Here is a 21,600-nt window from a genome sequence, read left to right as displayed (position 1 = left end):
TCAAGGACCATCTTGTGGATTGGGTAGTGGAGTACCTTAGACTTACACACGGGACCAAACAAGGAGATGAGATCATGAGTGACATAGATCATAGGTATGTGACCTCATGCATTAATCCAATGCCATTCTCTAACAATGACTTAGAATTGCTGCTGTAGCACCATTCACTGGCCTACGGCAATTTCCTGATGGCCGTGGTTTCAAACAATGGACAGGTAACGATTCCAAAGCACTTATGAAGGTCTTTATTCCAGTTATCAAAGGCCACATACCCCAAGACATGGTCCATGCATTTCGTGCGCTCTTGTAATTTTGTTACATTGCGCTGCACAACATCATTACTGAGGCCTATTTGAATCAACTTCAAGATGTGCTTACTTGGTTCCATCATTATCGCCAGATATTCAAAACTACGGGCACGAAAGCTCACTTTCATATCCCCGCCAGCATTCAATGACCCATTATGCAGACATGATCCGACTCTTTGGTGCCCTGAATGGATTATGCTCATCCATCACAGAATCGAAGCAACATCTCCTGCCTACATCTGTGCACTGTGTCATCGTCCATCAATGCCATTGATGATGAAGTCCCTACTCTGTTCCTCTTGTCGATGATGAGGTAGTTAAGGCCATCCCCAGCAAGTACATGGACTACACCTCTACCATTGCATGATGACGCAGTGGAATGAGAGCGTAATGGTGCAACGGATCCAGCACGCGACTTGTTTGTTAATTGTTAATTCTACCTCACTTAATTCACTTGTATAATGTACTTCGACTTTTTGCTGCTTATTTACTTTGGGTGCTTGTGAATCATGTGATTACTTGTGGGCACTTGTGCACAAGTGTATAAGTTGAAATAAGTAGTAACATTTTGAATATTTTCGTGACAAGTGGCTGAAAAGCTGGTTAAGGAATCTGCGAATTTACTGATGCAAGTGTCGTTTTCAGTTACAAATATGAGATACTACATTGCATGACTCGGAGGTATACAGAAATGAGCTGTGCTCGTAAAATTTGTAAGTAATGAACGAATATCCCGACCACTACGCATCCAAAAATATTTTTGAGAAATACTTCTTCACACCTTCTGTACCATGAACTATCGCCCCAATCACTCCATCCGGCCGTATCACAAACACTTTCGTCTGGCCAGCTTCCACGAGATAAGCCGAATAAGCATAGCCCTCCCGATCAACAAGAACGAGGTCAGGAGATGCGACAGGCGTCACTGATGCCGATGATGGCAGAACGACTGCCGATCGTACGACACTTTTGTCGTATACCTCCAGTGCACCCAAGATCGAGGTAGCATCAGCGAGGCTCGGCGCAAATACAAGCATTGTGTGGTACCAAGGTCTGTACAGACCGAAAAGCGTCGTTGTGTTGAGCTCTGCGCCCCCCACCTGCAACATATTGGGCGCATCAGGCGCCCTATCCCCAGCTTCCAGATGCCCCTCATCAAGCACACCATATGCGCCGATAGGCTTCCTCTCAACTGAAGTAACAAATTCATCGAGTACGATAATGCTGAATCGGCAGTTGATGCCGAGCATGTAAAGGACGGGACTTCGTCCGGCCGATAGGTCCCCAGACGCTGTTGCCTTGTCGAGAATCGAGGTGGTCACCTCGAGCATCTCGGAGATCACAGGCAGACGTTCGGCGCTGTATGTCTCGAGAAGAGATTTGTCGGCGAGCCCTTTCTGGACGAGCGCAAGCTTCCATCCTAGATTGAACTGGTGTAGGATGCAGTCAGTCATAACACATATGCTGCATCTACCCGACTCACTGCATCTTGTACACCTGAATTGAGTCCCTGTTCATAGACAAATCAGCAACAATCAGCAACAATCAGATCAATCATACCTGACCGCCCGTTGGGCTGTGAACACTTGGATGTGTTAGCAGCAATTTACAAAGAGGGCACTCAAAGATAGACATACTGAGCAGCATCTACGACGACATGTATGAGTACAGCCACACACATCTCAAACAGAACTACATACCACCCGCAACGAACACTCGACCCTCGCTGAACTTATTCACCATCCGGATATTAGCCCTGGAACAAACCGATGAACGTGCATCAACACGGACAGGTTCACAAAACGTACCGGAAGTCGCTCATCCAGACCACCTTTTCGAATGTAATCTCCGTTGGTATTAACAACGCGATGGTTTCAAAGACAAGCTCTTCGCTCTCAGCTATCTTCGTGAGATCTAGTTCGCTGCCGTAAAGGAAATATTGCCAGCCATCCTCGGCAATTTCATCTGTTGCACGCAATGAGAGGCTGCATGTCGTCAATATACACGTCTCCAAGGCTCAAGTGAACATACCCTCGTTCATTAAAGTTTCCAAACCGGTGCCAATGCTTCAAGACTGGTTTAGGATAGCTTTTCATCGAATTTGTAGAAACTAAACGTACCACTCTATCGAGGCCAACGCCCGTCAAACGGATATCCCCAGTCACAATCCGGATATCGTCTCTAGTCTCACCCAGAAATGTGAGTCCAAGTTGCTTGCGCACGACGCCTGCAAAGCCACCTTCAGTCTCATTCATCCCGGCGGATTGAACTGCGCCTCACTTTTAGCACCATCAGCGCCGATGATCCACTTTGTATCAAAAGTCTCTGATATGCCGTTCTTTGCTAGAATAGCAGTGACACCCTCGTCGCACTGTTCGAATGAGCACAGTTCGGTGCCCATCTCAACAGAACAAGAAAATTTCTCTAGATGGCGTCGCAGAACCACATCTAGGAGCTGTTGACCCATCAATTTAGGGCCATGCTAAAAAAGATGGAATCAGCATGGAGGTTTGATTAAGCGACGGTGTTACGCACGAATGGTATTGCTGGACTAGGTTCCATATGCGGGTCCATCGATGAGTCTTTCAAAGGTTCCAACGTCCCAGGCTTGTACGAACGGAGGGGAGGGGGTGATTTTCCCAGGCTATTGACTTCTGAAACGTCCAGAAAGTTGTAGACTTCGAGGGAGCGTGGCTACATAGAGCATGCATTCAATGAGATCACGGGATGATGTGACAAGTGGATGTGCGACAAACCCATGTTCCAACACCACGCTGTCCGATGCGGGGGTGGTGGTCTTTATCGATGATGCGGACCGGGATACCGTTTTGAAGGAGCGTCAACGCTGCTACCAGACCCACTGGCCCAGCACCAACCTAATAGCAAGGAATTCAACTGAGGTGCAAACACGTATCATAAGCACGTCACTTACCACTAGTACGGGAGGATGAACAGAAGTCATTTATAGCGCTCGAGATACTGGCAGGAGGATTGGTTAGTATGAATTCCAAGGATTTGGATCGGCAGGTCCTTATAACATCATGATAGGGCTGGGTGTTGTGGTAATGACTTGTCATTCAGCTGCCGCTGAGCTGTGTATCCTTACAAAACAACTTACCCATCAACGACGATTCGAGTCATTCGATATGACTCTTGACGTTACTCTTGTACATACGGCACTCACTTTTACATACGCAATCGCTCCTTGCTTCAATCACGTACACATTCACCTTTGATTAATCATAATTTTCCGTCTTGACAATCAGCGTATTTCCCCTCGGACAATGATTCAATCTCCCTAGTAGGACTGAAGTCAGCTGGATATCTTATTTACGGTTCAACTTACATTTCCCTGACTATTGTGCCCTTCCCGTTTACACATCCCATCAGATGATTTGTCAAAGCACTCACGAGATACTTCATGACGGTGACTGGACGGCTCGCTTATGATTTGTTTGAGCCAATATCATTGGGAAAATTGGTAGGAAAAAGTTTACACTCAGCAGATACATACAATTGAACACGTTCGTTGGCAGAACAGAGGTCGAATTGACTGACGACAAAGCAAAACAAACACGTACAATTTACTGCGTAATCACTCGGCCAATGAGTAAGCCTAATTAAACTTGGTGACAACTAACAGCATTATATAAATCACGCCCCAAATACCCATTTTACCTCACAGCTCTCCTCCTTGCCTGTTCGGCCATAGATCACTGAAAGTGGATCACCTCAAACTCTTTTTCATCATAATCAGGATATTTTTCATCGCGATCCTTGTGGTTCCTTTCCTTTTCCTTCACGCCAACTGGTGCTTTCATAGCGCCTATGTTTCCCATATATATAAAAATATGCATGTCTAGTTCATATTTTCAATGAATCCATTCATTCAAAGTCATCGAACAAAGTATACCGCACACTCAGCTTCTTGTCATCTGTATTCCCCTTCGAACTTGTCAGCATTCGAGTGATACACGTTGTATCTGCTCTACACAGGGACCGGCCTCATTGATGACTGTTAATGTGGAGCAGTCCTTCGCTCACTGAATGTTGGTGGTCTTGAATTGCATTGATTACCGAAGATCTCAACTAGACTCATACATGCGACGCATTGCCTAGATACTTAGCTTGCAAATTGCGTTGGTGATATCATCGCGTCATCCAATATTTCCCAAGTGCTGTCGTGACTTACCTTTCAATATTGGAGTTAGATTCGTTAACCTGGGAGACGTGTGTTCGAAGTGTCACCTCCTTGCGGAATCAGATATCATGATGTTGAACGTCGCCAATCGAAGTGACTGTTGCTATTTCGCGCGCGCGCGGTCACCATACATGAAATAAACAACACGAATCTGCTGCGTATAGGCCCTCTCCTCAGGGAATTCTACTCCCGTTGTATGACAGCTAAGAGCCCAAGACCTCCGAGAAGTGCGTATTTAAGTTGTGGGAAATCATTCTATGTAGTATGATCAGCATTATTGGGCATTAACAAGATATGCATGCTTACCATGGCGATCGTCACGTAGCCGATGTACGGAAGAAACCTGGGGATGAAGTGTGAGTGAAGCAGAAGCGTGATTAGAAGATTGAGTAGGAAAAGAGACGTATCACGCTGCGCAAGTTGTGCCTCGAAACAGGAAGGAAAAAATGTGATGATGTGAAAAACACATACCCGCGAACTTTGCCAATGATATGTCTTCGGTCGAGCCATTCAAGGCCCCGGTAGAGGTCAATGTCATCGACATGATTGTTGTCGCCCTTTGTGAGCATCAATTGATGTTCCCCGGGAGGTAGTTTGAGTTTGGCTAGTCTGGGGCGGGGTATAGTTGTAGTTAGTCATCGGATTTCATCGACTTGACCCCCGCAACAAACCACGTACGGCATACTGAAGATACTCACCTGTTATTGACGATGCGGTTCTCCGTAGAATTGTCAAATGGGATGAAAACATCCCGGGTCTCCAGGACGCGGTGCACGATGGGTATTTCGGCGCCAGGGATCCTGTATACTGTTATATCACCCGTATGGTAGCGTTGGCCTGGGGGGTTCGTAAGAAAAAGAAGGTCGCCACGGTAAAACGCCGGTTCCATTGAGCCACTGTAGATATAATATGCGGGATCCAGTTTAGCGTGGGGAGAAATGGAGGTCTCAGGTTGAATACCTGATTGAGCGAGGATGATACACACCTGAGGACAACGACAATTGGAGATTCTGTGTTCAGAATCAGGCCAAGGCCTTTCCATAGCATGAGGCCAGATGCAATGACAGAGGCGAAGTTGAGAATTTGGAGCAGGAACTGAATGAATAGAGAATGACAGAAGCATATGGGGTCACGTCAAGGACACGTCGGCACAAATGAAACAAAAGAAAAGTCAGTATTCTGCAGAGTGATTAAAAACGCTAGGACGCACGTGTCGGAATCCTAGTCGACGGAACGTCTTGAGCTCATCTGAGAACATCAGGAATAGAAAATTGGAGAAAACGACTGGACTAATGATAACTTTATAGTGGATGACTCGTAACTGGTCTTTACTCTTAGTACTACGTCTGAGATATGTCCGTGGTTATATAAGCTGATCACGAGAATAATAGTAGGCGATACTTACATAATGTAAAATGATACTTGATGCACGCCGCTCCGAGGTCATATTTAGGACACCTTACGACTATGATGCATTGATGATCGGTACAAATGTTAACGTTCACACTTGCCGTACAGCAACTGCATATGTAACAACTATTTCAGAATCTCCCACCCTTCCCCCACCTCTATGTCCACCCCAGACTATCACACACAACCTGTTGACGCTGGCATCCAAGCAAGCAAGTGAGTAGCGAGCTAGACTGGACTGAGTCTGTGTGTAACCCGTATGGGCTTTAAGCCTGAGGGATGCAATCAAGCCGCATATAGCGAGCGAGGGACCTGCCGCGCCTATCGAGGGAGGACCTGCTAAGGATGTGTAAGTATCGAGTGATAATTGGTACGCCGGGATAATGGATCAGAGGTCTGACTATGTTGTATCAAAGGTTTAAAGCCGATGAACAAGTCTTCAACGTTGCTCAAGGGCTTCCTGTAGCTCAAGAACGTGACAAAGGAGACGATTCAAAGTTTTGGACGATGTACGACCAAGTTTCGAAAGAGTACGATGATACTTTCCTCTCACGAGGGAATGGCGATATGAACATCATCTTAACTTTTGTGCGATCATTTGTACACTTGCCTATGCAGATTCTAACAGGTGAACAAGGCTGGTTTATTCTCGGCCGTCAACTCCACCTTCATTGTCGGAATGCAGCCTAACCCGGGCGAAACTACCAATGTCCTCTTGCTACAGCTAATTCAAATCGCAGCTGCCCCAAATGCCGTGCATGATATCAGCAATCTTTCCCCGTCCACGGGGTATCCTTCTTCCACTGTCTGGATGCAAGCGCTCGCATATGCCAGTCTCGCTTTTAGCGTCTTGGCTGCGTTTGGGGCTGTGATGGGAAAGCAATGGCTCAATGCTTATAAGGCAGCTCGTGGGCAGGGGTCTCTGGAACAACGCTGCATGCAGCGGCAGAAGAAACTGGATGGATTAGAGCGTTTTCACCTCCAGACCGTCTTGCAGACGTTCCTCGTCCTCCTCCAGATCTCGCTACTGCTGTTTGGTTTGTCCATCTGCGCCAACGTGTGGATCCAGCAAAAGACGATATCTAGCGTCATTATCTGCACCATGGCGTTTGGTATCTTTTTCTATGCAAGTACCATCCTCTTGTCAAGGTTGTATCCAGATAGTCCTTTCCAAACCCCAGGATCTGAGCTAGTGGGAGCTATCACAAAAAAATCCCTAGCTGTCTGCGAGCATTTCCTTCCATACAGATGGGACATATCCAACACATGGGACACATCGACTGTGACTCCTGATGATACACTCATCAAATTGTCCGCTATACGCTGGATATTAAACATATCCACGAACCCGGACTTCTTTGAGGCTGCAGCTGGGATGGTACCTCACCTGCAATGGCCGCGAGATTTCGATACTTCTGTAATCTATACACGCTTCCGTGATAACTTCGAGGCGTGTCTTGACATGGAGGAAGCATTTGTGAAGTATGTGAAAGCCATGGCCCATTTTTGCAGCCAGTCGCTGGAAATCCCTCGAGACCTTCGTTGGAAACTCAGACATACCCAAGATCTTTGGGGAGGCAAGAGCCGTTTTATTCGCGATGCGTTCATGGACAGCCGTAACGCCTGCCTGCAGTTCATGAGTACACAACAAGAGGACATTCGACAGAAGCATCAGGCTGACGCACGCACCGCTCTCAGAACGATGGTTGTCCATGGGCGTTCCGATTGGTTTTCACTTCCGGACGATGAGCGCTTGATTTGGTTTGGCGATCTGCGCTGGTGCCACAGTGACGAACGCATACCCAGCTGTGGAGAGTTTGACTGGCTCATTGGTTACCTAGCAGGTGAAGCAGGTCACAAAGGAGACGATGAAACAGAAGGTGATGCTCTGCTGGCACTGAGTGCCATGCATGGACTAGGGAGCTCTTTCAAGCGACGTTCCTACATCACGGCGCTTATCCGCTGTATGGGCCCCACCAGACCTCACCGCGTCCGGCATGCTGCGCTAAGAGCTGTTTCTGACGCTCGAGCAGACCTGGCTTCTATTACAAGTGGCTCGATGCCACAGGATGTGGACGCAGGACTCTTAGATGAGCTTTCTCGCGCTCTTTTCACTGTCGTATCTCCAAATGATGACCAGCCAGTCCACGACAATAGTCGTCCCAATGCCTCTTTCCACTACACTCGAGACTGCAGCTACACCCGCCTCATCTTTGCCTTGGCAATGAATGATGAGTGGCATGAACGCCTGACCCGTGATGGACATCTCACGCGGTGCACTTCTCTGATCAATCAAGCCCTTGAACACGAGCCATGGGTTCTCAGATGCTACCTTGCTGGAATCTTCGCATTTACTGATCCCTCAGACAAGGCTCTTCCTCTGAGCCCTGTCCAAAAGAAGTGGCGGTCATGCGTCAGGACAATATGGAGAGAGCTACCGACATCCTTCTCGATTGACGTACTGCCAGACCTCGTGACAATAACTAGGCAGCATCTGCGAGGGGATAACGGTATTCCGGACAATGAGCTGTTGGATCTCGCTAGAGATGTGCATCAGGCTGTGGAATCGTTGGAGTGGAAACAGGCAGCATGGGCGTGTCTGGGGATATGCTCACAAGCTGACTTTGATGCTGTGCTACGCATCGTGCAGGCCTTGGATGTCGAACTTCGTCAGATGATTGAGAACCCAGAGACTTCGCAGGGGGACAGCGGTCCAGGGTCTTCCGGCTCTTGAAGGAAATGATTGTTACTGGCTGTACTTATCTTATGTGGCAGCTACATAGTACTATATTGAATTGGTACCCACCGTGTCCTATATGTAATTTTACGCTGGGGTTGATACATTTCTTGCACGTGTTGTTTTTAGTGTACATGTCATGCATACAAACGTTGTAATACAAATGAGCAACTGCTTCCCTTGGATTGACTTTTGTAATGCAGACTTAATTAGTAGGTTCCAAATGAAACTGGCCGGTGTGTTACATGTTATCAACGGTAGTCTCTATTTTCGAACTAGACGTTCTATGTCACAAGTAGCAGGACCTCCAAATTCTTCAGAAGGTGCAGTGTTGTTTTCAACTCCGCTTGTAAGTTCACATCTTTCGGGTACTCGCTGTGATCACCTTATAGTTCTGGAACTTCTAGAGCAATGTTAATGGCCCCGACCCAAACGGCCATCAAACTGATCACTTCTAGCACAAACTTCCCCACAAGCTTTCTTATATTTTTCATCTGTTTCATATCCTCGAGCCCCAGCCCATTGTCTTGTACGAACACGCTGATAGAAGTTGCACCTGGAACGACGACACAAACACGTGCCCACTGGCAGCGGGCTGCCGCGTTTCACTTTACTATCATCATTATCCGTGCATCGCACATCATAAGTACCTGTCCGGAATGACCCATGACGCCAATGGAAAATGCTCAGAAAGAGTTAAACTCATGGTTATACTTGCATCTTCTTCGCATCGGGGGCCGTTAGACTCTGGTACTAGGCCCTAAGATTTGGATATATAGGTTTCGTCCATTCGGCATGCAAATGTCGATGAGTAGTGCGATCCTTGCCCAATGCCGGGCGATGACTTTGATAACGTCTTCGATGGTCTGACACATTCACAGGCTAACCATGCAGTGATTGGTTGCACGTTCGAAGCCCGGCGCCCATCGTTGGAGCGCTCATAGTTGGTCAAGCCACTGTTGCGCCATGGGGTTACAAGAAGTTAGGAAGCGCGTATGGTTCAGTAGTATTGGCGGCCGTACGCCAGAATTTGAGGATACCTGGTGGTTAAACCCGATTCGTGCTGCCCCCCCTGGAGTTGTTTCGAAAAATTGAAGTTGCTGCGCAGTTGCCTTCTTGAACTCCAAAAGTAACTTGATTTGTACGGCTTAGCGCCCTTTGGTTCCCTCTTTTTGTTCTTCCCATGAGAATGCCACATGTCTGCTTCATTTCGTTGTTCTTTTTCTTATCTCGAGCGTTTCAATCGGCCCTCCAAGTCGAAGGTTTTATGTGACTCGTGACGTACTGATCGAGAATGACGATAACTGAGGGAACATCGAAGAAGCCGCAGAAGAAACGTTATATATTGCACGGACGGGATTTTGCCATATTGGCAGGGCCGTGCTTGTGCTGAAATAAATCTTTTACATCTCCCCGTTGTACGCCCCATCGCTTTTCTTTCTGCTTTCTCCTCCATGACAATTGCACTCTCGTCGGCTTTTGAAGCTCACTGATACTATATCTTCCAGTCATCATTCCTCCTTCAGAATCCCCGCTCAATTAATCAGCGCCTTTCTGTCGGTCCCGGGCTCGCATTTCGCTTAAAATTCTTGGCAATTGTAAGCATTTTGGTTTTGAATACGCGCCTGACATAAAGCTCTCGTTCATCGGCTTGTCTTTTTCTACAGTCGTTCGCCCTCCTTTGACCTCATCATGACTGGCATTCCCACTCCACAACGCTCACGAACCAGGACGGCAGATTTCTCAGACATCTTCCGCAGCTCGCATGGTTCGCGTCAGCTTTCCAAAACTGGCGCTCTTACAGACACCCCATCCGAAGAAAAGCCCAAGTCTAGGCGCTCTATGCTGCCCTTCCTCGGAAGGAAGAAGACCGAGCGACCATTCGCTTCATCTTCAGCTTTGCCTAGAAAATCTACCAACTCTCCTTCGGGATCCGGCAAAGAGTGAGTTTTTCGTCTGGTTTAGGTTGATGATCGAACGTGTCGTTCAGTCAAGGAACGATCTCTCGTTGATGGGCCAAACGGGGATGAGTTGGTAACTTATGGTCTACAATGTCGGCATATATGCTTATATATCTGCTCATCGTACCCATCCGACTAAACATAGAAACAAGACGCAGTATATTCACAGTCCTGACTGTACATTCACTTTTTTTTTACCAAAATCATTGTTTGCTTTCTTTGAAATACTGATTGCATATCACTGTAGGCTCTTGACAACTGTAGATGGTTCTCCGTCCGACAAACGGCTTCCTTCTACCCTTCCTCCATTGAACGTGTCACCGCCATCATTGGGCTCCAAATTTGCCGCCCATTTCTCTCCTTTGCGATCTCCTAGCAAAACTCTCAAGGCACGATACTCTTCATCGTACAAGTCAACAAACACCCCTCCCACTCATTCGACCGCCACTCTCTCCCTCCCTGTAGCTGATTGTCATGCTACTTCCCTCGAATCCCACAGCTCCAGCACTGTAAACAGCCGATCCACCACACCAAAACCACTTGTTCAACCCGCTACAGAAAACGCTCCTTACTACGAACTGATGGATGATTTTTCTGATTTGTTTACACTTCCAGAGCATCCTTCGAAACCGACCAAGTCTGCTCAAAAAGCTTCTACCCTGCCACCTGTTGTTGTCAACGCTGCGAACGGTTCAAAAAAGTGTGCGGAACCCAGTTTTGCTACACCATTGACACCCGCTAGTCCCACTCCTCCATCAACCCCTCGCCTTCAATTCCCCATCCCTCCTTCGAATTTTGGCCTCACTTCGATGGCGAACGAGAAGTCATCTTCTCGATATTCGCAGGGATCATCTAAAACAGAGCCAACCACTCCTTCAAGCAAACACTCTAATAGCAGCCTTAAGCTGCCAGCCACGAGCCCTCAACATCGCTTCTCGATCTCTCGTGAACGTCGGAGCGACCGCATTGGCACTGCCGGTGTTCCTTCCGAAGATGAAAGCGATCGTGCTCGCGCATTCAGTCTTTCGGGAAGCGATACAGATGCGTCTCGTGCTACAGACAGCAGTGTGCGTAGCAGGAGAGGTAGACATCACAGCGCATTGCCGAAGGCATCGGCTATGAAGCGTCCCGCCCCTTTGCAGCGTGCGCCCTCTTCCTCAGAAAAATTATCCAGCGGGCCTCCTCCTTCTGCCCCCCTACCTTCGCCACCGCCCTCAGCTCGGTTTGCACCCAGGCTACCGATAAGCTCGTTGCCAGTTACCCCTACCGACAGCGTTCCCTACAACTTGACTGTTCACTCTCCGGGTATAGCGCCACGACCGCGAGCTAACACTGTATCAGCAGCGACCTCGCTGAGTTCGGCTAGGCTTGCGGCGTGGATGGCTCCCAGACCGAGCCCACAAAATAAACAAGCCCCTGCAGATCCTCAGCTACTCGCATCCGAGGATGACCTCAGGAATGCGCTTGCCTTGCAGAATAGAAAGTATGCTCAACTTCAAGAATATGCCGTCACTATAACCAAGAAATTTGAGGACGAAAAGGCATCTATGTCCAAGACCATTCAGATGCTGGAGCGTGAGATCCGAAAAAAGGTCAGAGAGATAGAGGGTTTGCGCTGGCTCGTCATACACAATGGTGGTGCAGACGATATTGATGCGGCGGAGAGCCTGGCACGAGCTTCTTTGATCACGTTGGACGATGGAAATGCATCTGACGCTGCGTGGGTCATGGATTCAACGCGTGGTGAGGCTCCGTCCCAGAGCGCACGTCCACTGACAACAAACGCGTCTGTTGGCTCTCGTAGAGGACTTGGCCTCGATTATCTGGACCAATCTAGCCCGTCTGGGGCATCCCTAGAGCCATCTTTTCCAGAACTTGGCATTGTTGCCTCTGCCTCGTCTTCGCACTCTTCTCTGTGTCTTCCGATGCTGGCTTCATCGACGACCTCATCTTTATCAGCCATCCCAGAACAGCAGGGAGAGACCAGCCGAGTGGAACGTCAACAGACGAAAGAAGAACGGCGCGCTTCTCGGGCCCTACGTCGGATCTCATCGTCATCGATGTCGTCAGTGACATCTGGAGCACTTATGGCACATCCTTTGCCGATCGATCACACGCTCGACCCTCAGTCTAGCATGGAAAACGTACTGGAGAAGCTGCGTCCGTTTCGAAACACTTGATCCGGCCAATCTTTATGGTATGTACGATATCATAACGTATTTTATTTATGGAATCCCTGACGGATCATATCTAGCAGCTCGCCTGCTTGCCATTGCATGATCGCATCAACTATTCGCGCTTTCAAACTGCGGGCTTAGACATCTTCGACACCTTCCCGTTCCTTCCCAACTGCTTAGCTAATTCACCTCACTTCATGGACTTATTCGCATCACCGCAATTTACAACTCCAAGTCTACATTTCATCTGCCAGGACGTCCAGGAAAGTTGGATACCTCGCATCGTCGTTCACTCATTCATATTCGCATTTGCATTTGCATCCTTGGTATATCATTTGATATTTACCACAGTCGTTATCGTCACAATTCTTTCCTTTACATACCTCTGATCAGCATAAGCTCATACCATCTCTTCGGTCGTGCACCACAACATATTTATTTGAAGGGCATAATGGAAGCCAAAATAATTATTTTGCTTGGTCAGAAGCCGTTATGAACGCCGTCGCCCTTCCGAAAGGTATGTGTATCTATTCCTATCGCATAAGATTGCAGGTGTCGTTTCCATCGTAAGTAGCTGCTATAATTGAATACGTGAGTACCGTAGATTCAGAGCCCGATAAGGTGTACCTGTGATACTTCGCATAACGTTCCTATTGCTTGATTCGCTTCCTAGGAATCCTGTCGCATCCGGGGTGGGGTGAGCCGTACAGCCGAACTGAGGCTGGCGATTACTGGTATTTGATTGAAGGATCAAACCGAAATCCTCTGCCGTTAGATGGTTAACGTTCCAGGACTCGGATAAAGTTGAGAGCCATGCGGGGCATTATGTCATGCCAAACCAAAATTCGGTGTCCAATCGGATATAACAATTCGAAAATAAAACCGCAGAGTGTTGATTGCGGCTGTAATCTGAGGAGATGATGTGTCGCTAGTACTGGGCTTCAAAGGCTGTGGAAGCGGGTGCGTTTACGATCACTGCCACAATTTGATCTTGAAGGCGGTGAGATGCAGGCTCAGTTGGTGGTGTAGATTCAACTCAAGTGACCTGGGAAATAAGAGACCAACCGGGAGATATGGACTGTGCCTTGTATGATGAAAGAGAATGCGTACAACGCGTGGAGAGCCAAGTTGACATGAACTAGACCTTCTCATTCGTCCTATCAAATGTGCCTGTGCTACATATGAATCAGCGTCTGACCGCCGGCGCTCATGAAACCGCGAATTCTCATGGTCATAGATGGGATTGGACAGACGGGTCGTACGGCGTAGTAGTGTCACACGATTTACGCGCACTCGCAGATGGGATATAGATGATTATACCGGGTTCAAGTTTCAGAAGCTGTGTTAGATGATCAAGGAGGCCATGCAAAGCAGGCGACATGATGTTTGATTCCCAGACAAAACAAACAGGGACAAACATTTATGCCTTGATGCTCTGATGTGCAACTGCCAAAGGTTGCTATGAATGCCGGAATGTACGCATATGTACCAGTGTTCCTTTTACTTCTCCTACATCTTTCTTGTCCCCACGACCTAGACAAGTGCGATTCTCCGCACCCGTGGGCACTATTCCTACAATTCGTTGAGTCTAATCTTGTTTAGGCTCATAGTATATCTACCGGTCGCGACACCCCTTGGCAGTCTAACCTGGAGGCCATATAGAGCAACGGGGGAGGATGATCCTCACAAATTTCATGCGAAAGAATATGAAGCGGAGGGCGAAGGTGACAAAATCTTCTGGCATAGTACCTCCTCCACCGCCGCACCAGTCGCCTACCTCACCTCCACCCGCTCCTCCAGAAGAGATCTTCGATATCCATGAGAAGTCACCCAATTCTGGGACGACAGAAGATCCTCCCTCAGACAGAGATTCGTCTATCGATCATAGATCTTCTACATCCGTTTCTCGCACCCGACCAAATGTTGGATCTTTGGTCCAGTTGGACTACAATCCAGAGCCTCTGGACAACTGGTTTCCGCAGGAGCTACTGAACGGAGGGCTTGGTTCTCATGGTTCTACATGGAGCCTTCCTATGGACCCACTGCAAGAATTACCGATAGCTGAAACTGCCGGCCTGGATACTGTGAAGGAGGATGTAAGTCCGGGTTCTAGTACATTCCAAGTGCGTCTTCAACACGTTCGCCATTCCAAAATCTCACTCTGACACTAGGAGGCCGTCACCGCTAATACATCTCACTCTCGGCAGCCATCTGATCGCATGGTACGTCTTTTGACACTGGTTTTCTGCATGTCGGTCGTTGCGGCAGGAAATTACGTTCCGCTTCACTTCGACAGAGTTCCAGAGAGAAACATATGAGCTGATCATACTATTAGGCACCTTCCGCTTCGAAGAAGTCGATCCCTGCCCCCATCTTTATACCAGAAGCTGAAACTGCTCCTACCGAAGCTCCGACTAGGCGGTCAACAGTGGGTGTCGAATCTTTGGGGATGAATCAGCAGCCGGTTTCGAATACCTCCCCTCCATCCCCCATGGATTCGGACAATATGTCCGCTATATCCGGTACCACACTTGCTCGTGCCCTTATCGGAAACTCGTTCATTTTGTCGTCGAGTGATCGGGGATCGCGATACCGCAGTGGCATGGCGCGTCAAGATTCTGCCACTCTTCCCGGTTATGACCATCTATCCATGGAGGTCGCGCTTGCACATGACTCGAGTCGTGACTCGACTGTATCTCATGTGCCTCCCCTGCCTCCAGGCTCAGGAGTACTCCTGCTGGATCAGGCGAGAAAGTCTGTCGTCCAAGATAAAGAACAAAAGTCTCCACATACCAGCGCATCCACCACGGCGTCCCCACCTTTTGGAGCTTACTATGTGTCTCCTGATATCATCATGCATTCAGGGTTATCCAGACGCATTTCTCGAATATCAGAGGTTCCTTCGCCCGTGCCTACAACACCAATGTCGCCAGAGTCAATTCGCGATGCTCAGCCAATGAAAAGTGGTAGCTCTATAGCTGCAAGCAGTGTGCTCGCAAGGATGGATGAGACTGATTCGGACGTTCCAAACACTGCTTCTCACACACCCGCAACGGCTTCATCATACCCATCATCTCATCACACGGGAACAGGCGTGTCAAGCGCTTCGGCACAATCATCAGAATTTATCCCTTCCAGTCCAACAGATGGTTTGGATGGATATCACTTTGTTGCTCCTGAGTCGTCACAGCCTGTTGCATCCATTAGTTCTGATGCCAATGCTCTGCAGACGAAATCTAGTGATGTTAGCCTTCGGAAGCGCAGAGTGAGAGCACAGGGAGTAACGCCATCATTGAGGGGTGGGAGAAGTAAGCATCTACGTGTTTTTTTTTCCAGTTGCCATTCAAGTTCTTTAGGTTTCAAGATGTCGGATGGACGGCCGAGCAGCATTTTTCAACGCAATAAAAAACAGATCAGGCTTCCCATCGGCGAACGCCCTCGTTCAATCCTTGTCCCACAAACACCAATCACTCCTGCATTGATTGCCTCTTCTATCGCGCAGTGTCCCTCAGCGCTATCCCAGTTCCCTCTGGTACCTACTTCCGCAGTTCCTGCTGGCCATGTCGAGATGCCATTGACAGCCTTTGCAGAGTCGGACGTTCCTAACACTAGCCCGCTTTCCGGTACAGGGATCTTTGCACAAAGTCAGCGTGCGGAACGCGCTCTTGGACGCGTAACTGCCAGCCAGGAGTATGACCTCCTAGATTTTGCTATCAATGTGAGCCCCGGCTCGCAGAGCTCATCGACTTGCCCCCCCTCGAGCTCTTCCACTGGGGAACAGACCTTCCCCGAGACTCCAAACATCTTCACTCCATTGTTTTCGCCTAGCTTTCTTGTCCCCATAACAGCACTCCAGCTTCCTGGACGCCCTCAGGCGCCTAGATCGGCGACCCATCCTATACCACAAGTTTTCGTTGGCACAGGCGCGTTGTCTCGGGCGATGACACTGAGTGTTGCATTACGAGAAGAGGGTTCAGTGGGAGATAATAGTTTTCTTACCCTTTGCAGGCCGGTGTCTACCGCGTCATCGTCTACACCTTCGTCGGAACCTTGTCCCCCAGAGATCACTTCGGATGCTGCACTCGCTCCAACGTCCTCCCTTACAGGGCAGAAGACCCAAACAACTGACCAGAATATTAAAGTCGCAATACAGCTACAATCATCCCCTGTTGACCCCGTTATGTGTTCTCCAGTCCATCGTATATCCACAGGCAGTGATAGGCTTCAAGAGGACGAAGTTTTGCAAGCGCTTGTATCCGATTTTGCATTATCAATCCCTTCGATCGTTTCCCCAAATTTATTCACATCTACAACACAATCACACTCTCTGGTCGAGAAGCCTTCGTTGTCCTCAACATCTGTGCCCCTCCCAGAATCCAAAAATGCATCACCCTCCCTTCCATATACCAGCTCTGGGAGCATATCCTCATTGACCTCGCCATCCAATTCACCAGGCACTAACTTATCATCATTCGGTTCTAATCTTCGACCTTCAAGCACTAATTTATCCAGTCCTGGCGTATTACCACCGAACTGCCCTCCGTTCCACAGCCCCCAGCCGCAAGCGGCATTTTCAAGGGGCATATCCTCAGCTTCCGATTCTTTATCGCAACGCCCTGAATCTGATTTTCATGTCGCTGGTACCTCATTTTTACCCTCAGTTTCGCCGCCCCCTCCCCCTACTCCTCCAAGGAGTCCGTTGCCACCATCATCTGTCAATTCATCACCGTTGTTGACGCCTTCATTCGTAGCTCCTCCCTCATATCGCAGTGCGATTTCAAATGAGAATGATATGCCTCTGGCAACAAGTACTAGTGGCGGTGCATCGTCGCAGGAGACTAGCTCAGAAATGAATTTTGTCGTCCGTCCACCGTCCATTTCTGCTACCCCTAGCCCGCCTTCCAACATCAGGAGTCGAACTAGGGCTCGACCACCACTGCCAATCGGTCCACGCAAACCTAGCGGTCCTGGTCAACCGCTTGGGTCATTTGTACCCTGGATCAGGGAGCGTGGCGGATCTGTGTCATCTGTGGGCAGTGGCTATGCTCATGGTTCCGGATCAGGCTACGCATGGCGCAAACTGACTGCCGCTGCTTCGACACCGGCGCCGAAATTCCACACACCACCCCCGAGGTGGCGAGGGATGACCTTGGAGGCGGCTCAGTGGACGCTTACGCGGCATGAGCTTCAAACGATCGTCTCAAGAGCCATCAAGCAGTCTGCGGAAGCCTCATCAATACGTCTTCTCAGGACAGAGACGTTGGATGTAGACATTCCTGAGGAAGTCCATCGCCTCGAGATGCAGCATACCGACGTTAAAATGAAGTACAAGATGCTCGTGCGCAAGCGGTGGCAGCTTATGGGCACTCTCGCTGGACATCTGGATGGTCCAGACATGTGCGATTCTATGACTGCTGTACGCACCGTGGAGGAGCTTTCTGAGGTCTCCATTACTCTTGACCGGCTCACTGACGAGCTCCATACTATTGTCGAGCAGCTAGGTCAACTGAAAAGTTTACACGTTGTACACTCTGCGAGCGCACTTGCCATAGCTTTGAGGAAAGTCAATTCGCTCTTCCTTAAACAGGTCTCCGAATCCCAGAAACTTCAAGAACAAATGCACTCAATGGAGGCTGAAAGAGATGAGGCATGGAAACAAGCAGAGGATGTGGCCCAAGATTTTGATAATCTTTCGGATCAGGTTCTAGAGTGCCGCGGAGAGCAAGTTGAAGGAACGGCAGCGTTAAGGCCATCAAGTAGGCGATCTGCGCAGGTTTCGGCCTTTCGAAAGTCGAGCATACGTCTGTCTAAAGCAGGCTTGCGCTCCATCAGCAAAAGTCGAAGTCAGCGTTCTTCTGTCAGTAGCTCGGGTACGCGCACAAGCCTGGTGATGTCGATGTCTGCCACCTCAGACGACATCCCTCCGGTGCCGCCGCTACCTTTACACGCACCGTTTGGCATTGTCCCGTCAAACATGTCTGGTCGTAGCTCTCTAGGCAAGTTAACGTTCCATTTATAACCACAGTTCTGTATCTCACAACATTTATCAATATAGGATCCACTTCGAACACGTCATTTTCTGGTGCTCGAGCCTTAGCGCAAGCTCAGAGAGAGTTGTACGAGATGTTGGGCCTGCCCCCTCAAGAAACTCCTAGCGAGTCATCTTCTAGGCCACGCTCTATGTCTGGGTTGCTTGGTCCCAGATGTGTGCCCCTTAGCACGAGACCAATGTCCGACGTGATCGTCATACGACCTCGCGCCCGAGAAAATAGAGCCATACATAGTGTCCTCTATGACGACGTGTGCCTGTGAAACACTTTATGGATCATCGATACCCCTTCCCTTATGTCTTGATAGCGACAAATTATGTTGGCGCAGCTTGGCATGATGTTGAATTAATGCATAGATATTTATCTACCTTGATACGGACTTGGAATTATATATGGACTATTTACTAACGAGCTACATGCGTGGTACATCTTGTGCGTTGTACTAAGAATAATTTACGATTAATTCAGTCACTTCTGAATATTCATTAGAATGGAGAGCAGTGCTGATGGAGAGGCGTTCTATCCTCGGCATTTGCCGGAACCTTATCTCTCTAAACTATACAGCACTAAATTGGCTACTCACGTGCATGTAGTGTCGAAGTCCGTCATCGTCAAGCACCATGGGTAAAGGTAAGGCTGCTCGCGCTCGCAATCCGCACATATTGACCGTTGCATCATGAACAGTTCACGGATCTCTCGCGCGTGCCGGTAAGGTTAAGTCGCAAACACCAAAGGTTGATAAGCAGGAGAAGAAGAAAACGCCAAAGGGCCGTGCTAAGAAGCGCATCTTGTACAACCGCAGGTATGTATCACCCCAGTTCTTCTGTGGTTCAAGCTAACTGGCCTGACAGATTCGTGAACGTAACAACGCTCCCTGGAGGCAAGCGGAGAATGTGAGTACTGAGTCCTTGATGATATCGATGAGCCGATCCTTCACACGCATTGCTCTCCCATATTCTTTGTTGGTATTTCGAAGTACTAATGAACCGATCTTACTTCCAGGAACCCCAACCCCGAAAAATAAATACACTCGAGAGGAATTCTCTCCTTCGGCTGGAGGGCCGGCGGACTACTGTCATGATAGAAAAGGAGGACAGGAGCGCTCACTCAATCATCGTTTCGCAATACTCGCATCTTTTTATATCTCGTCTCCCTTTCCCCTTGAGTTGCAAGTGCAGCGCTTTCTGCATTTCAATTCCACCACGCGTCGTTGGATTTTGGCTTCGGTTGAGCATTCACTCAGCAAAAACTGTAATTCCTGCATCATTTTTATGCTACGATATGCGCTATGTCCAATCCAACGCTATGACAACTGTAAAATGGGCGCTGCACCGTGCACGTTACTCTGAGCGAGCGAACTTGAATTCAGATACCCGAAAGACTAGCTATCCAAGTCGGCCAGATGGAGGATGATTACAGTACCTTTCAAACAAAGATCTTGACGGATTTCAGGCGACTATGAGCGCCGGTCATGGCCTTGCCACACTTCACAGATACCTCTTCCTTGTCCCGATAAGTCTTGAAATTATTATATCGTAGATGAGGATCTCACGCCCATTGCACGAGAGGTACCATTCCAGTTGTAACTTCCGGGTTTGTTGATAATTCTAGTAGACAGACATTGTAATGAATACGCCATCGGCGATCTGTCCGGGAGGACTTTTCTGAAGATAGCTCTTATTAGCTTTGCTCCTGGTGTCTGGAAAGAACTGTCCAGGTGTTAACGAGGATTACTTGCGTAGAAGAGGATGCCGAACGCGGTGGTGCAGATGATGATGCTGGATGTTGCCGTTTACTGAGTCCACATGTCGGCGTTGAGGGACAAGTCAGATCAGTGGGAGTAGTGAGATCTAGAGGAGCACGAGCATGTGCAAGACGGTCTGGAGGTGAAAGTGTTCCAGCCCATCCCGTTTCCTCTGATCATGCACGTCGCGTTCTTCCAAAGACCCTCATCCGCGAGCCGCCTTAGAAGCATTGAGCCACTGCTTTACTAGCCGAAAGCGGCCAAGATGCTGAACACGAGGCTAGCATAGGCGAGTGTTTGCATCCATACCAGTTGAAGAATATCCCGTCGACGAGGGAAGAGTGCTGTCATTCGTAACGTTCGGACCATCAGCAGCGGTCTGAATCAGATACAGCAGGAGGGCGTTTGTGTCTTTCGAGTTAGGCTGCATTCTTGATGATGAAGGTAGAGTTCACAGCCAAGAATAAACGGTTCAGCCTGGTTGCCTATCATATTTGTAGTGACAGGAATGCACAAAAGTTGGGATAATACCGGCGCCGTCTCGTCGCTTGCCCGCGAGAGGAAGTCGCGAGAGGATACATCACCTAAATCTTTGAATCATCTTCGTTATCACGTTCTTGAGCGTTGATGACCTTTTTGACACAACATTGTTAGATCTCGAGTGTCCCGTACCGAATAGGTGATACTTACACATTCATCAGTGAACGCACGAGTCCTTGAAATTGTAGTCATTGCAGCTGTAGTATCGTGTAATTCTGCTCCTACCAAATATGACTATGTATCCCACGAGAAATTTGACTTGATCGTACTTAGCCATGCATGGTCAGCAATACATGCTCGCTGGAGGAGTCTGCGACAAAGTCATAAGAAGCTGCCTTCGCAGCCAGCAACGGACATGAGCGCAATGGTGTCCGTATTATCGAGCGTTCTCACTTGCAAGCATGTATGCTTCATATTGAGAGATTATTCAAGACTTTCTGCAGGACAATGACTTTAATCTTTGACAAGAGAC

At 48.6% G+C, this 21,600-nt stretch overlaps 8 protein-coding genes across 8 annotated transcripts; 6 read left to right on the top strand and 2 right to left on the bottom strand.

Moving 5' to 3' along the window:
• Positions 1-74: 74 nt before the first annotated feature.
• Positions 75-310, top strand: F5891DRAFT_1188936 (uncharacterized protein; the record flags this gene model as incomplete). Its single annotated transcript, XM_041367069.1, has 2 exons — positions 75-94; positions 145-310. The coding sequence occupies 2 exons, from the start codon at positions 75-77 to the stop codon at positions 308-310; spliced, it is 186 nt and encodes a 61-aa protein (XP_041225812.1).
• Positions 311-953: 643 nt separating this feature from the next.
• On the bottom strand, positions 954-3,491 carry F5891DRAFT_325481 (FAD binding domain-containing protein). The gene is made up of 13 exons (XM_041371354.1): positions 3,427-3,491; positions 3,241-3,358; positions 3,065-3,184; positions 2,844-3,002; positions 2,589-2,790; positions 2,429-2,535; positions 2,340-2,374; positions 2,117-2,293; positions 2,009-2,064; positions 1,946-1,955; positions 1,869-1,893; positions 1,792-1,818; positions 954-1,738 (listed from the first exon to the last, which is right to left on the bottom strand). Exons 2-13 carry the CDS (start codon positions 3,268-3,270, stop codon positions 1,049-1,051), a joined length of 1,638 nt encoding a protein of 545 aa, XP_041225811.1. The 5' UTR covers positions 3,271-3,358; positions 3,427-3,491; the 3' UTR covers positions 954-1,048.
• A 1,201-nt stretch (positions 3,492-4,692) lies between these two features.
• On the bottom strand, positions 4,693-5,860 carry F5891DRAFT_1146117 (uncharacterized protein; the record flags this gene model as incomplete). The annotated part of the gene is made up of 6 exons (XM_041365021.1): positions 5,720-5,860; positions 5,495-5,604; positions 5,208-5,405; positions 4,981-5,118; positions 4,816-4,852; positions 4,693-4,764 (listed from the first exon to the last, which is right to left on the bottom strand). The coding sequence occupies exons 1-6, from the start codon at positions 5,765-5,767 to the stop codon at positions 4,693-4,695; spliced, it is 603 nt and encodes a 200-aa protein (XP_041225810.1). The 5' UTR covers positions 5,768-5,860.
• A 461-nt stretch (positions 5,861-6,321) lies between these two features.
• F5891DRAFT_952481 (uncharacterized protein) lies at positions 6,322-6,805 on the top strand (the record flags this gene model as incomplete). The annotated part of the gene is made up of 2 exons (XM_041375115.1): positions 6,322-6,507; positions 6,557-6,805. Coding segments are annotated over 2 exons (435 nt in total), but the record flags the coding sequence as incomplete, so codon positions are not given.
• Positions 6,806-10,231: 3,426 nt separating this feature from the next.
• On the top strand, positions 10,232-13,275 carry F5891DRAFT_1034803 (uncharacterized protein). The gene is made up of 2 exons (XM_041361781.1): positions 10,232-12,814; positions 12,872-13,275. The coding sequence occupies exon 1, from the start codon at positions 10,698-10,700 to the stop codon at positions 12,795-12,797; it is 2,100 nt and encodes a 699-aa protein (XP_041225808.1). The 5' UTR covers positions 10,232-10,697; the 3' UTR covers positions 12,798-12,814; positions 12,872-13,275.
• Positions 13,276-15,101: 1,826 nt separating this feature from the next.
• On the top strand, positions 15,102-16,603 carry F5891DRAFT_325347 (uncharacterized protein). Its single transcript, XM_041371353.1, has 3 exons — positions 15,102-16,102; positions 16,151-16,326; positions 16,385-16,603. The coding sequence occupies exons 1-3, from the start codon at positions 15,244-15,246 to the stop codon at positions 16,469-16,471; spliced, it is 1,122 nt and encodes a 373-aa protein (XP_041225807.1). The 5' UTR covers positions 15,102-15,243; the 3' UTR covers positions 16,472-16,603.
• Positions 16,604-17,643: 1,040 nt separating this feature from the next.
• On the top strand, positions 17,644-19,106 carry F5891DRAFT_952605 (uncharacterized protein; the record flags this gene model as incomplete). Its single annotated transcript, XM_041375123.1, has 2 exons — positions 17,644-18,775; positions 18,850-19,106. The coding sequence occupies 2 exons, from the start codon at positions 17,644-17,646 to the stop codon at positions 19,104-19,106; spliced, it is 1,389 nt and encodes a 462-aa protein (XP_041225806.1).
• Positions 19,107-19,527: 421 nt separating this feature from the next.
• Positions 19,528-19,741, top strand: F5891DRAFT_952517 (ribosomal protein S30; the record flags this gene model as incomplete). The annotated part of the gene is made up of 2 exons (XM_041375118.1): positions 19,528-19,646; positions 19,696-19,741. Coding segments are annotated over 2 exons (165 nt in total), but the record flags the coding sequence as incomplete, so codon positions are not given.
• Between the last annotated feature and the right edge of the window lie 1,859 nt (positions 19,742-21,600).

Source organism: Suillus fuscotomentosus (genome assembly GCF_016647785.1).
Source record: "Suillus fuscotomentosus strain FC203 chromosome Unknown F5891scaffold_28, whole genome shotgun sequence".
Classification (NCBI taxonomy): Eukaryota; Fungi; Basidiomycota; class Agaricomycetes; order Boletales; family Suillaceae; genus Suillus; species Suillus fuscotomentosus.
The sequence above is the reverse complement of the archived record's forward strand: the minus strand, read 5'-3'. Positions and strand labels throughout refer to the sequence as shown.

Bases quoted from the DNA above. Each gene is read 5' to 3' on its own strand.
- F5891DRAFT_1034803 (XM_041361781.1), top strand. From the start codon at position 10,698: ATGGTCTACAATGTCGGCATATATGCTTATATATCTGCTCATCGTACC.
- F5891DRAFT_325481 (XM_041371354.1), bottom strand. From the start codon at position 3,270: ATGACTTCTGTTCATCCTCCCGTACTAGTG. The intron at 2,791-2,843 runs GTGCGTAACACC...CATCTTTTTTAG, and splicing joins CTAGTCCAGCAATACCATTC to CATGGCCCTAAATTGATGGG. The intron at 2,536-2,588 runs GTGAGGCGCAGT...GTGGCTTTGCAG, and splicing joins CGGCGCTGATGGTGCTAAAA to GCGTCGTGCGCAAGCAACTT.
- F5891DRAFT_325347 (XM_041371353.1), top strand. From the start codon at position 15,244: ATGAATCAGCAGCCGGTTTCGAATACCTCCCCTCCATCCCCCATGGAT. The intron at 16,103-16,150 runs GTAAGCATCTAC...CAAGTTCTTTAG, and splicing joins ATCATTGAGGGGTGGGAGAA to GTTTCAAGATGTCGGATGGA. The intron at 16,327-16,384 runs GTACCTACTTCC...CAGCCTTTGCAG, and splicing joins CGCTATCCCAGTTCCCTCTG to AGTCGGACGTTCCTAACACT.